General features: G+C 41.5%; 2 protein-coding genes across 4 annotated transcripts in view; one reads left to right on the forward strand and one right to left on the reverse strand.

Moving 5' to 3' along the window:
* Nucleotides 1-1,516, reverse strand: part of LOC308496926 (annexin A2-like) — a 33,874-nt gene extending 32,358 nt beyond the window's left edge. Inside the window, exon 1 of one of the 3 annotated variants that reach the window (XM_081046735.1) lies at nucleotides 1,317-1,516. The gene's annotated coding sequence lies outside the window, so the exon portion shown is untranslated. The remainder of the gene's footprint in view (nucleotides 1-1,316) is intronic. The other 2 variants (XM_081046734.1, XM_081046736.1) reach the window with 2 other exon arrangements.
* Nucleotides 1,517-1,525: 9 nt separating this feature from the next.
* The window catches only part of MICU2 (mitochondrial calcium uptake 2), an 84,554-nt gene continuing 72,102 nt past the window's right edge, over nucleotides 1,526-13,977 (forward strand). The window contains exon 1 of the mRNA XM_081046733.1: nucleotides 1,526-1,789. Coding sequence (XP_080902859.1) covers nucleotides 1,586-1,789 — 204 coding nt within the window. The 5' untranslated portion in view covers nucleotides 1,526-1,585. The remainder of the gene's footprint in view (nucleotides 1,790-13,977) is intronic.

Raw genomic sequence — 13,977 nt, forward strand, 5'->3', positions numbered from 1 at the left:
TGTGCCCACGCAAAGCTTCCAATGGCCAGAGACACTTCAGAGGCTAGACAAAGTTCATGAGGTAAAGTGACTCTGAAATGTGAAGACTAACGAATCAGAGGCAACAAAATAAAGCCAAGTCATCTGCCTCAGCTAAATCATTTCTTATAACCAATGGAACAGCCAGGACTGAGGTACTGTTCTGACCTGCATCCGGGAAAACACGTGGATCCCTGATGACAGGGACATCGGGTAGGGATGCTGCTGCATCTGACTTGGTCCCAGGTGATGTAATGGATCCATCAAACACTGAATCAGAACATAGTTTAATTCAACATTCAGTAAATAGTGATTGTCTGAATTAGAGTAGCTTTTTCTGAGAGTTTATAAGAAAATACTTCATCAAAGTTAGATAACAGGGATAGGATATGATTTGACAAAAATGAAAGCGCAGTCAAGAATATGAGGATAGGTAGATACAGAGACTATACTGATGGTTGCCAGATGGGAGCGGGGTTGGGGGGCGAGTGGAAAAGACGAAGGGATTAAGAAGTACAAATTGGTTGTTACAAAATAGTTATGTAATGTAAAGTACAGCAATGGGAATACTGTCAATAATATTGTAATAACTATGTATCGTGCCAGGAGGGTTCTAGACTTATCAAGGGGATCACTTCATAAGTTATATAAATGTCTAACCACCATGCTGTACACTTTAAACTAATATATGGCAACTGTAATTGGGGAAAAAAAACATTTTTAAGAATATTATAGGAAGGATGAGGAAAGACACTTTTTTTCTAAGTTTGCCAGTTTTGCAAGATGAAAATGCTTCTAGATGGAGTGATGGTTGCACAAGAATGTGAATGTACTTAATGCCACTGAATTGTAGACCTAAAAATGATTAAAATGGTAAATTTTATGTATATTATACCACAATCTAAAACTAAATTTTAAAAAAGAAGTTTGCTTAGTTGCTTAAGTGAGCAAAGAAAAACAACTTTTTTGTAACACAGTTTTACAAGAGGCCAGAGAACTAATTGATGTTATTTTAATTGCCTGTGTGACAGTACCTGCAGCTTATGTAGATTTGTGCACATAATACAGTTTTAAGAAATTCTTAATACAGGTCGGCTTGTGGAAGTTAGAACAAATCTAGTTCTCAGGGATGCCCCAACCACGTCAGCACGGGGTTCCACTCACTGCTACGATCGTGCCTGGTGGAAGGCAAGCTGCAGTTTACCACCGTCATCACGAGTGTTTCTTCTTGTGCATGGTCTAGTGCTCACTAACCCAGGATCCCTCGGTCACCAACAAAGGGTGACACTCTCGCTTACGGGACTCGTGGCACTTCCTCCACAACAGGGCTCTGTCTGGCCTGGGCCTGGGGCCTGTTTGATCGTCCCGGCCCCTTTCCGGCTCCGCCGTTCCCACCGCAGCGGAAGGCGTTCCCTCGGTCCCTGCGGGGGCTCCGAGGTCGCTCACAGCGCTGGCACGGCGCAGGCTCGGGGGTGTGGGGCGGAGGCCGCAGGATCTCGCGAGGCCCGACGGGCGCGACAGTTCTCGCGTCGAGGGGCGCGGGCCGTGATGGGGCGCTTCCGGAAAGATGGCGGCGGCCCGAGGCGTCCGGCTGGCGGCCTGGGGCGCGAAGCTGCGGCGCGGGTTGGCTGCCGGCCGGAGTGGCGTGCCGGGCCCTGGCCCCTTGGCGGCAGCAGTGGCCGGCGTGGCGCTGACAGGAGCGGGACTGGCGTGGCACCACGGCCGCGTGAATGTGACGGCGCCCGGGGGCAGCCTCACGGTTTTGGCGCAGGTACGGACGGGCCCTCTCCGCCAGCCGCCACCGAGTCCCTCCTCCCTCCTACGCCGGGGGCCACGGGGGGGCGGAGCCTCCGAGGGGGGGAGTGAGCCCCCCGCCGCGCGCCCCCGCGAGTTGGCGAGCCTGTGACAGCACGTGCCGCCTCCCCCAGCTCCACAGGCAGCGCGGGCGAAACCCGTTGGGCGGCCGTGCGTGTGGGCGTGCCTCCCTCCCACCCGGCGCTCGCGCGCTTCTCCCTGCGCGCTGCCCCCCCTCGGGTCGGCGCCGCGGGCGCGGAGGGGGCGTGCGTCCCCTTTCCCCTCTGTGCGGAGCGCGGCGAAGTTGTCCTAAGGCGGTAGATGACTTTTTTAAAATCGTAAATTTAAGTAGCCGGCCGATAATTTCCAGGTTTTATGATCAACTGTGAGGAACATTATCACATGATCGATCATAAACCTTAATGCTTCTGTGGACTCGAGTACTAAGCAAAAGGCGTTTCTTGCAAAACCCCCCACATTTTAAAGGTAAAGGTCAACTTTCCTAGTTTCGTATAAAATGGCTGCGTGAAACATTTGAAAAAATGTTACTTTTTAGTTATTTTATGGACATTGTAATACGTTTTTGTGTGTGATTTTTTTAAATTAAAAGCAGTATTTTATTTTTCTGTTGGTTTGTTAGATTTACATTATGCCTTTTTAATGAAAAACTCAAGGAGCACTCATACAACAAGAGACAAAAACAGGCTTTGTGAGTTAAAATTATTGACAAATGATATATTTTACTTGTGTTAAATTAAAATGCCACGTAGATGACACGTTCAGTAACTCTCCCATATCCTCGTATCATTTCTGATTACAGGTGGCAGGATCCACCTTCTAGTGTTTTAACAGCATTTTTGTTAATCTTGTGTCGAGCAGTTTAGTTTATTATTCATCATTGGTTTCTCTACTTCTGTTCTCAACCCCTTCATTCACCCTTTATAGGACCCTTAGATTAATCTTTCCAAGAATATCACTCTATGTACACTTCTTTGGAAAACATTAGTGCCTGGATCTGCCTCTGATAAAATCCATATTATTTATTTTTGTCATTCAGAGCCCTTTAGTCACAGTGGACTGTCACCACTCAGACACGCCTCCCAATCAAAGTGGATTCACACCCTCTTCCCAGAACATGACTTCAGTTTTATCCCTTCAGCAATTTGTAGTCTGATTTCAGTTCATGTCTCATTGCTTTTTTCCTAGTCAACTTCTAGTTTGTTTGTGTTTTAAATTCCTGACATGACACTAAAAACTTTACATCAGTATTTTGAATTCCCCCCAGCTCCCTTCCCTCCTCCTAACCTTTGGTACTTTCAGCCTAAAGTAATACAGAAAACATTTTATTATCTGTCTGTTTTTTTTTAACATGATTTGTTGACATAACATTGGCTTGATTTGCTGTTGGACCAGTTTAATATAGTGGTTCTCATCCTTTCATCATCACAATGGACTTGAAGATGAGCATGCGGTTCCTCCCAGCAGCCACAGCTGAGTGCAGCAGGGAGAGGCCTATGCAGTTAGACTCCCTCCACCTCATTGATTCTTTTGTTTTTTGTGTGTTTTTTTTTTAAATTGTGAGCTCAGATCAAGTGTAGAAACCTTCATAGTTACAAAGGTCAGTAGTAAAATCTTTTCATGATTGCACAGAACTGAGTAGCCTTTCATACACATATATCCTCCAGCCTCACCATCTCATCCATCAGCTGCCCACAATCTCATCCATCAGCTGCCCTGTCACGTTTATAAACGTACACATCCAGACATGAGCCCTAACTGTTTTATATTACTTTATACTTTTGCTTCTCAGAACTACAGAGATCATGCCTCAGGTGGACTAGAAGGTCTTCTGATGCTCAGATTTGGCTGTTTCATCATTGATCCACTTCAGTAAAATCAGATCTCAGAAACATCGATTCTGATAACACACACACACACACACACACACACCACCCCCCAAGCTCCAGAGGGACCTGTGAGTCCCTCTCCCACGGCCACCACCACCATGTTGGAGTCATGTGTGCATAGTTGACAATTACAGAGATAGATACATGCCATCTCTTGACACTGTTTTATTTAGTATAGTCCTTTTACTTAGTATTGCAAAGTGCTAAAATCTTCCTGATACGGATTTGTAATAATAGTAATAATGCCCTTTATTTTCAATCATCACACTAAGTGATTTTTCTAGTAAAAATAGTTATTTTATGTTAATTGAGTCCCACACTCTTCTGGTTCCCATTGTGACCAACAGCTTGCGTTTTTGAGGGTCAATAAGGAATTAAGGGTAGAATGCAAGGTCGTGAAACAGCAAATAAATTGAATTTCCTTTCTTTCCTTCCTTCCACAATTATTGAAGTGCCTGCTCTGTGCCAGGCAGCGTGCAAGGAGCGGGGATTCAAGATACAGTTCAAGTGCTTCCCAGTTTTCTTACAGTGTGAGAAATACTGTGATAGGGTAGCTAGTGCTAGGTGCAGTGGGGGTACACTGGAAGTTCATCAAACAAAATCCTGGTTTCCTGAAGCAGTGATGTAAACTGACACCTGTCAGATGATTGCAAGTTTGCTGGGCAAAGAGCTGGAAGAATATTGCAGGCGAAGGAAATAGCATTGCACAGATCTAAAGGTAAGAGTTTGACTCAGTAGGATGTGAGCTGCAAAACATGAGTTTCAAAATTGAGGGTGAGTGGTGGCAGGGGTTCAGATCATGAAGTGCCCCTTGAGCCACATGATAGAAATGTTTATCTTGAGGACAGCGGGGATCTACTGTAGGGGTACTTGACCTTCATGGGCCCCAAAAGTTCCAGGCATAGAATTCAGGGGGTCTATGAACTTAGGTAGAAAAATACTACATTTTTGTTTTCATTGACCTAGATTGTAACAAGTCTCTTCCATTACGAATGTAGGCAACAAGCTACAATAGTATTCAAGGCAGCTGACTTTGTCATCGATGGAAACCTCAGATATTTTCCTGTTACAGTTGTTACAGATATCTCAACATGGCACTTTGAAATTAGAGTACTTATTAAACCTTCCACTATATCATAGTTATTTAATGCATAAATAAAGAATTACATATATTAGTGTATCGCAAATATAGATGGATGGATAGAGTGCCCAGCTGAAGCTGTGTTTAAAATGGCTAAATTCAGTTTATAATTACTGTGCCTTTCCTCCAAACTTTAATCTATGTTCTTATGCTTGTTTGCAGTTTTAAAGCATTTTCACTTACCTCTGAGAAGTGGCACATTAACTTTACAGAATGTCCATCCATTTAGAGTTGGCTGATGTTTCCTTGTGATTAGGCGTTTTTGTTAGGAATAACACTCAGGCCATGGTCTGTTCTTTTAGTGCATCATGTTTGGAGGCACACAGTGTAGATTTCAACTCATGATACTATTATCATTTGGTTAAGATGTTATCTCTCAGGTTTCTCCATTGTAAAGTTAATTAATGTGTGTTTTGTACTTGTTAATTAGTAAGTATTTTGGGGAAGGTACTTTGAGGCTTTGTGAGGCTTTCTTTTCATTCATTCATTCATGCATTCATTCATACCTGTTTGGACTTGCGGATTCCGTTTTATTCAAAGGTCTTCGATCCATCACCACCATATTTATGTGGCTGCTCAATCTTCCCATGTGTAATCAGTGTCCTGAAAGCTGTACCTTGGACACATGTGCCCATTCCCCTCACCTTTGACAAAGGTGGGGAAGGAAGACGGGGTTACAGCCAGCTCTGGCTGATGGATCTAGGAGAAGAGAGCTCCCAGCATATGTAACACAAAATGACAGCTGACTTGCCAAGGATATAGTCAATGAAATGGCAGGCAAATGAAGGGAAGAGGCCAGAGGATACCTGGAAAAGCAGCCGAGGCAAGTGAGAGGGGCACCTGCCCCACTGACTAAAACTGTGTTCAAATGTTTGTTTGTTTATGGTGACCTTGATACTGAAAGGATTTAAAGTGACTTAGAAAAATGCTATTGCGCGTTACAATTTTTAAATCAAGAGGAAAATAATAATACAAGATGAAGCTTTAAAAAAGATTAAAATATATGCTATGAGATCCTGTATTAAGCTTGAGGTAAGTCATGAATTTGATTTTAAACTTAGCAGCAAGTTCAAAGAGGGGAACGGGCCAGTTATATGCTGCATGGTGCAGTCGTGGGCCATGTAAGGATATTCCTTTGCTGATGGACTGCAGCACAATGGCCGATGGCCGCACACCACAGTAGGGTTGTGTAGCGCACTCTGATGTGCGCACAGTGATGAACCCACCTGATGATGTTTCGCAGAACGTGTCTGTGTCACTAAGCAGCGCATAACTGTAGTCAGTTGCTCAGAAGCATAACTAGTTCTGGGAATAAAACAGTATTTTCTGTCTCATAAAGAGCATATGGTAGCATCATTATAGTAAGTATAGCAAGAAGTTTCATATGGCAGGGTGTGTTTTTTTTATTATCTCCAAGTAGGACATTTGCATAGCCCCAAAAAAGTATTAGATAAGTAGTAGCAAAATGGTGTGCTTACCATTTCAGCACAGTCATGAGAAAACCTTTCAAGAAGGAGAGAGTGCCCACTTAAGTCTGTGGCTGAACGGGTGAGAACAGAAAATGAAGCTTTGGGTGCAGCAATACGGAAGTTGTTGGTGACCTTAATAAGAGGAATTTCAGTGAAATATTGGGAACAGAAATGGAATTGGAATGTGTTGAAGAGAGACTAAAGTAAGGCAGCAAAGAAAGTGAATAGAGATACTTTCTAGAAGGATTGCTGTAAAGGGTATTTTAAAAGGCACAGTGAGCAAGAGATATGAGACCAAGGACAGGTTTTGTTTTGGTTTTAAGATGTGAGACAATAGAGGACATTTGCAAACAGAATGATGCAATAAGGAGTCAAAAATTGTTACAGGGCCGGCCAGGTGGCTCAGGCAGTTAGAACAACGTGCTCCTAACTCCTATGGCTGCAGGTTCGATTCCCACATGGGCCAGTGGGTTCTCAACCACAAGGTTGCCCATTCGGCTCCCCAAGGGATGGTGGGCTGTGCCCCCTGCAACTAGCAACAGCAACTGGACCTGGAGCTGAGTTGCGCCCTCCACAACTAAGACTGAAAGGACAACAACTTGACTTGGAAAAGTCCTGGAAGTACACACTGTTTCCCAATAAAATCCTGTTCCCCTTCCCCAGTAGAATCCTAAAAAAAAAAAATTGTTACAGATCTGTAGGGGTAATTATAGGTTGACGTCTTTAAGACAGGAAGTTACATGGAGTCAAGTCCTCGGATACAAGGGTTGTCCTTTAATAATAACAAGGTTTCTTGCGTTGTAACAGGAGCAAAAGCAGGGTGACCTAATGTTATACTTTCCAGCTATTTTTTTAAAAAGCCAAAAGAACTGGAGTGTAAACTGCTCTGGAAAATTAGGAGGTCGAATCAGGAACTGTGGGCTGTCAGAGGGACCTATAGTGACTGCAACGGGAACAACACCCACGGATTTAGGGGTAGAGGGGATAGCTGAACAGAGTTCGTGAAGGAGAGCATAGAAACAAGTATAATGAGTGTAGGACCAATTGCCAAGACTTTCTCTGGCTTTCTTTTGGTGGGTTTTTCGAATGTTGCTAAAAAGTATTACCTAACAGATTATTTTTAAGAAACCTTGGTGTTGGTTTAAAATTAGTAATACATTGCCTCATGGTATTAACTTTTAAAATTATTAAAATTCTAAAATAGTAAGAGAACACTAAAGATTATTTGTTTTTCTTTGATATTATTTAAATTTACATTTGAGCTCTTATATTTTATAGGTACAACCTGATTAAAACAAGTGGACACAAATTTTAAATAAAAGTAATGAGTGGATCAATCATCATGTTTAAACAGTCAAACAGAAATGTATTAACTTGGGAAGTGATTTTGCAAGTTTCGTTAGATGTAGGACTCTATTGCATGTCAACGAATATTATAAAAACTCATTGTAATTAAAAGATGGAACTATTTTAATTTGTTATAGGAGGCCTAGAAAATTCATATGATAAAATTGACATTGTTTTTATTTTATGTTGTCTGTGATATTTGTGGTGATTATTTTTGTGAAAAGGGTGGGAAAAGACACTAAAAAGACATTAACAGTGCGTGAAACTAGACTGTGCCGGAGTGTCCTTGGATTGGAGTGTAATTGTGTGCAGTGCATTGGGTTTCATGACACTACATTTAAAATTGGTGTGCTAAGGGCAGTAAACATTATAGCAACATACACAAGTTTAACAACCATGAAATATTGTAAACCTAATGAAGACTAAAGCTTTCTTGGAACAGTAAAGCAAGAATGCAAAGAAGTTTTTATTGCCTCAGGTAAAAATGTCTCTAGAAACAGATAAGTGATGACAAAGCTTTGATGTTAATAAACCCAAGTGGAAGTCAAAAATCAAAGTGTGTAAATGGCTAGGTTTTGAAAAGAAAGATGACAAAGTTATACCCTGTAATTAGATGTAATCTGTGCTTTTGGCACAGCTATTTGTCCTCCATGAATGAGAGGTTGTCTTACTTTCCTTCCTTGATAATAGAAGGACAGTGCGTGTATCTTACCACCAATCTGGAAGTCCTTTTGGGGGGCGGGGGGGACAAAAACAATTTGTTATATAAAAGCAGAAGCAGACTTTAGTCTTTCCTTTTGCAATTACATGTGTTTAGCTGAAGTCGAGTAAAAAATTACTATTTGCTCTTATTCTACAAAACACATGCTCTAAGAGGAAATGTACACCTTCTAGCCTGTGAATGAGTTGGGTTATTAAAGTTCTCAGAGCCTAAGGAGCCTGCCTGTAAATTCACAGAAATATTATTAATACTCGTAATACATATTACGTGTATAAAGTGTTTTTAAATTATAAGTTAAAAGAGTAACAATAGCTATAAGTATTTGCAAACTAATTTTACACTAAACAAAGTGACCAAGCCATCCAAGTCTAAATATTCAGCTACTCTTTGGGACTTATAGCAATTCCAGGTTGGAGATTTGGGTTACCCGCTTTCCCTCAGAACATCAGGCTGTCCTAGCCTGCAAACATTTATCCCTTCTTGTCCCCACCTTCTTCCCAAGATTTAACTAGGGTTATCCTTTTGAATAAACTTTTAAATAAAGGATGCAGGAGTGAATTAATCACCACGTAAATTTTAAAAGAGATTACCTAAGTGCTAGCTTTGTCCATGCCAACCCTTAACGTATGTAACCACTTATCATAAATTTTGTTTCCACTAGTTTTGTTTCTCATATAAGATCTTAAAATTCTCAGGGGTCAAGATAAAACTTTTCCTTTCACATGCACCCCAAAGAACTTCCTATTTGGTGCAGCCCTACTGTTGCCTGGTAAACGCTAGGGGTGACGCTGGCATCGTGTGTGCTTCCCTTGCAGTGACACTGCTGCTTCCCTGTACCTGAAGGTTAAGTCTGTACTTGAAGGGTAAGGTGGAGAAGGCACTCCTCATTTGACACCTACTGTTGTAAACGATGTAAGAGGCTGGTGGAGGAGTTGAAGGAGAAAAGTGGGTGAGGACCAGTTGTGGTGGCAATTGAAGCAATCAAGGGGGAAATTCTTTTCCAGTTAGTTAGCAGTTGTTTAGTTGTGCTTGGTGCTGCCTCAAAGCAAAAAAAGAAAGAAAGAAACAAAAACAATTTGATTTTCCAATCGTTGCATAGCAAATTCTATGATGGAATGTTTAAATCTTCACTGTTATCTTCAGAAATTACTGAGAGCATGAATATCTCATCATGAAATATGTCCAAAGAATAAGATAAAAGCAGAAAGGGAGATTTTGACAAATACATGCCAGGTCTTAATGATTTGTCCCATGTTTGTACTTCACAGATAGAAAGCAGAGCTTTGCTTGAACAGTAAATAAATTTGCCAAAATATATAGTCATTACTTTTCTTTTTGTGTTGTATATTTGTACTGTGTACTCTGTACTACTTCCCTTGCTGGTGATTTTATTTATAAACATCGAGAGATGCAAACGGCATGAGAGTGTATACCTTTGCCGGGAAACAACCTGTCTTGTCAGTGCTGGGGAACTGTCTGGCTCATCCCCTGCTCATTTCCTACAAATAGTGTCTCAATAGCAAATTTTATCTTAGATGTGGTGTGTTTAGATACGTCAGTGAATTTTAAGTCGAAGCTGAAAATGTCCGTTAAAACCTAAACCAAACATGGTGTAAGGCCTGAAATCCACAAGCTTATTCATCTAGGTTTACAGGAGAGTGTGGAGCAGCTGTAGAATTGTTTCTGAGATTCCATGATTTCCCCAATAGGCGGAAAATAAGGCCACCACCTGTCCAGGGCCTTACTTCTGTCCTCTGGTCGTGAAGACATTTTTTTCGTCTCAAGCAGTTAACAGTATGCAGTACTTTGTGGTTATAATGAAAGGGATGTAATCAAAGGGCCTTTATTTCTACTTGTGTGCATACTTCTTTAGTTTTACATGGCAGAGTACATACCAAGCTGTCTAAAGATATTTTATTAATTATTAATAGGGTTTAAAATAAATAAGCACCCAAACCAAACATTTGCATATTGGTTCATAGGCCGAAATTTATTTTTAAATTGTTATTGTTTTAATGTCACACTTTGAGTTTGGAATTGACTCCCATTCATAAAGATTCATTCATTCAAAACTCATAGACACAGACAATAATTTAGTGGTTACCAGAGGGTAAGGGGGTGGGGGGTGGGTGATGAGGGTAAAGGGGATCAAATATATGGTGATGGAAGGAGAACTGACTCTGGGTGGTGAACACACAATGGGATTTATAGACGATGTAATACAGAATTGTACACCTGAAATCTATGTAAATTTACTAACAATTGTCACCCCAATAAATTTAATAAAATAAAAAAAAAGATTCATTCATTCCTGGCACACTCTTCTGAACCACTGGACAGCATGAAGCACGCAGTGGGCAAGCAGCTCCAGAAAGTATGGACCCTCTGTGTTCTAGAGGAATTCCCGCAGTCACTAGGGCTTTGCTGAAGTTTGCTCAGCGTTCTGCGTGCTCGCACCAAAGGACGCCAAACCCCAGATGGGTGCTTTGAAAGGACTGTGAGAGAAGTACCAGAATTCTTAACAAATAAGTTAGCCAAATGAAAAGAAGGACAAGAAACAACTAGCTAGATTTATTACGTGCTTACCTTTGTGAAGTGTTTTAATTACAGTCAGAAGCAGTAAATGGTTATTTAATCTGTCTATGGAAAGGTATGTAGTAAAGCTTTACTGAAGCTCATCAAAGAGTAGATGAATTGAAGCTAAAAATATTCCGGAAACCAAATCGGTTTTAGGAAAATGTTTGCAATGAACAAGACTAAGGATTATATGTAAGTCAATACAATATTTATTTTGTACAAAAAAAAAAAACAATTCGTAAAAATAATAGCATCAATGGAATTTTTAAATAGAAAATGTAATTTTTGTTTTTAATAAGAAATTGCAATTCTGCTTCTTGGTTTAGGCTTTCATTATCTTCCATTTACCTGAAGGTTTTTTTCAAATTTGTTCCATTTTTGTCTTGGATAAAATTTCTGTTTGTATGCAAGTAACATATGGCCGTTTTTAAAAATAATTCCAGTCTTTGACCAAATTTTGTGTGGGGTTAAGCTGAAGGTGTGGGGCTTACGGGACTTGGAGTTAGGAAGCAAACTGCCATTAGTATTGAATCACAAGCTTTAAAAAGCCGTTTTTACTGAGTGTCTTAGTTATAAGCTGTGGGAGCGTCTGGAGGGGACAGTTGCTGGGGTTGGGGATATGGAAGCCCTGACGGGGGGTGGAGTATGTGGGAGCAGGGCGGGCTGTACAAAATGCTGTGTGGGTGAGTCACTTTCCTCCTGCGGTCCCACATAAAATGCTCAGCTCCAGACAGCAGCTGTTCCCTGCAAGGGGTGGCAGGAAGGAGAGAGGGTCCCTTAATCCAATCCTTCTTTGTCCCATCCTGTGCCATGTACTGTAGGATACAGTATCCTAAGGGTTAACCCTCGTGGTGGCCTCTGTTGAGGACTCAGCCCTCAGACAGCAGCACTGTCCCCAGGCTTACTAGAAGTCTTCAGTTCCAAGGAGCCCTTTTTGCATGGCTGTGTAAGGTTCCTGAAACTAGATCACAGCTTGTATCACAGAAGGTCCCTTGTTACTGCTCGGCTGTACTTCCCAGCTGCCTGAAGACATGAGAACAGAATCTAGATAAATTTATTGAGGCCAGACCTGTTACCGTGTTTTATTTAGGTTTAATTATACCAGGGGAGGCAAAAAAATGTATGCACATGACTTGTGTTCATTTTTTGTTATCGGTACATATTGAGTATTAAATTTTAATACAGTTTTTTCCTTTCTTAAAATGTGTGTTCATTTTTTTTGGCACCCTCTATATAAACCTGAAAAATATTAGTCTGGAGCATATCTCATTTTGAAAAGTAAGAAGCAAAATATGACAATTGGTAACATTGGAAAAGTAATGATCGGGTTTGAAACCTACGGTTGTGGAACATGCAGTTTCCTGAATGCTAGAAGGCCCTTCCATCGTGGTCTAGCGCCGACCACCTTCTGCTGGGCGTCCACCAGAAGGTGAGGGCCTGTCTACTTGTCACCTTAATTCTGCAATGCTTGGTGTAGGAGATACACAGTGTTTACTAAATGAGCTGATGTTGAGTATTTGCAGAAATATCTCACAAAGTAGTGTTGACCTTCTCCTGTGTAGGGAAATCCACAGAGTAACTCAGTCCTTTCTTAAGAAAAACATTATTTATGGTTGCAGTGAGTGATATTGATGAAGCTTTAGTAAGGTGTTGAAATTTTTAAGCTGGGGCTGTAGTCTTTGCTTAACCACTTGAAACCTAATTTAAACTTTTTGTTTCGATCATAAAAAAATGTATGCAGTTAAGATGTACCTCCTGAAACGTGGTTATGGAGGAAGGGAAAATGAGTGTTCTGCTCAGTGACCTCATCAGGAAAGAGAAGGCAGTTAACTAGAAGAGAAGTTGCCATTCCAGTCAGCATCTCCTGACAGGGGCCACCCTTCCTCAGACAGAATACTTGGGCATTTTTTCTATAACCATATGCCATTTCATTTTACCATGCTCATCTAAGAAGAGCCACACCAGGTCTCTTCCAGTCTCTGGAAAGCTGTGCGGACGAGGCCATCACTACATCAAACAATCTTCAGAAGCCAGGGACTGGACCCCAGGACTTCCCACTTTCCCAGGAATGACTCTTGTCTCCTTGGCTAACATGCTGCCGTTTTGTAGAATTTATCATGAACATAGCTTGTGCATGTGGTGAATATTTCTCATTTAGTCTGGCAGTATTTTGTTTCACGTGCAATAAAATCTCTCTGATCCAGAACCAAATGGAAAAGTTCTGTCTAATGACTGAAAATTTCCAATTGTAAAGCTTTCTTTAAGCAGAGCAGATAGTCTTTCCATTACACCCAGAAAGTTCAAAGACGATAAACAATTGCATTTTACCCAGATTATCACAAACTCCAACATGAGAGCCCCGGGTGAAGCAGGTTTGCTACGTGGCATCCAGCACGGTGCGTATGCATTGAACATATTGAAGGCATTGGAAGGAAGGCCCTTGCTCTCTCACTTTTCTTCCTGAGAAATGTAGAGACCAAAGAATGTTCAACAAAGAACAGAGAACTAACTTTTTCCAATTTGTCACTTCATGGATAAAAAGTAGAGACAGAATGGTGAAGCACCTGTTGCTTTAAAGGCAATAAACTACTGAACTGTTTTAACAGAAGTCATCAGCTTTCAAAGATCTCTTTTATCCAGCTCACATCACTCATTGCTCTTAATTCCTTTGTCACATATTTTCCTGCATTACAAGTAATCCTGGAAATCCAGGGAGCACTTTATATATAACCAGAACCATGTGGCTGGTCTCACATGTTGGGGATAGCCCCCAACCTCAGCATTTCTCCTGCCCCCACTTCTCATATATTTAGCTTGAGATGCAGGTTTGAGAAGTAAATAGGAATTCGTCTTCACCCCCATCCCTTTCCACCTACCACGACTCCCATTAGGGTGACAGCTACCAGCAGCCTGGCCCAGCCCTTTGATGTCCCCACTGCATTCTTGCCCTTAGAGGAGCTGGTTCCCAGGCAGCTGCTCCCTCCTGCCAGCTCCTCGGTTATT

The sequence above is a fragment of the Rhinolophus hipposideros genome (assembly GCF_964194185.1).
Source record: "Rhinolophus hipposideros genome assembly, chromosome: 4".
Taxonomy (NCBI): Eukaryota; Metazoa; Chordata; class Mammalia; order Chiroptera; family Rhinolophidae; genus Rhinolophus; species Rhinolophus hipposideros.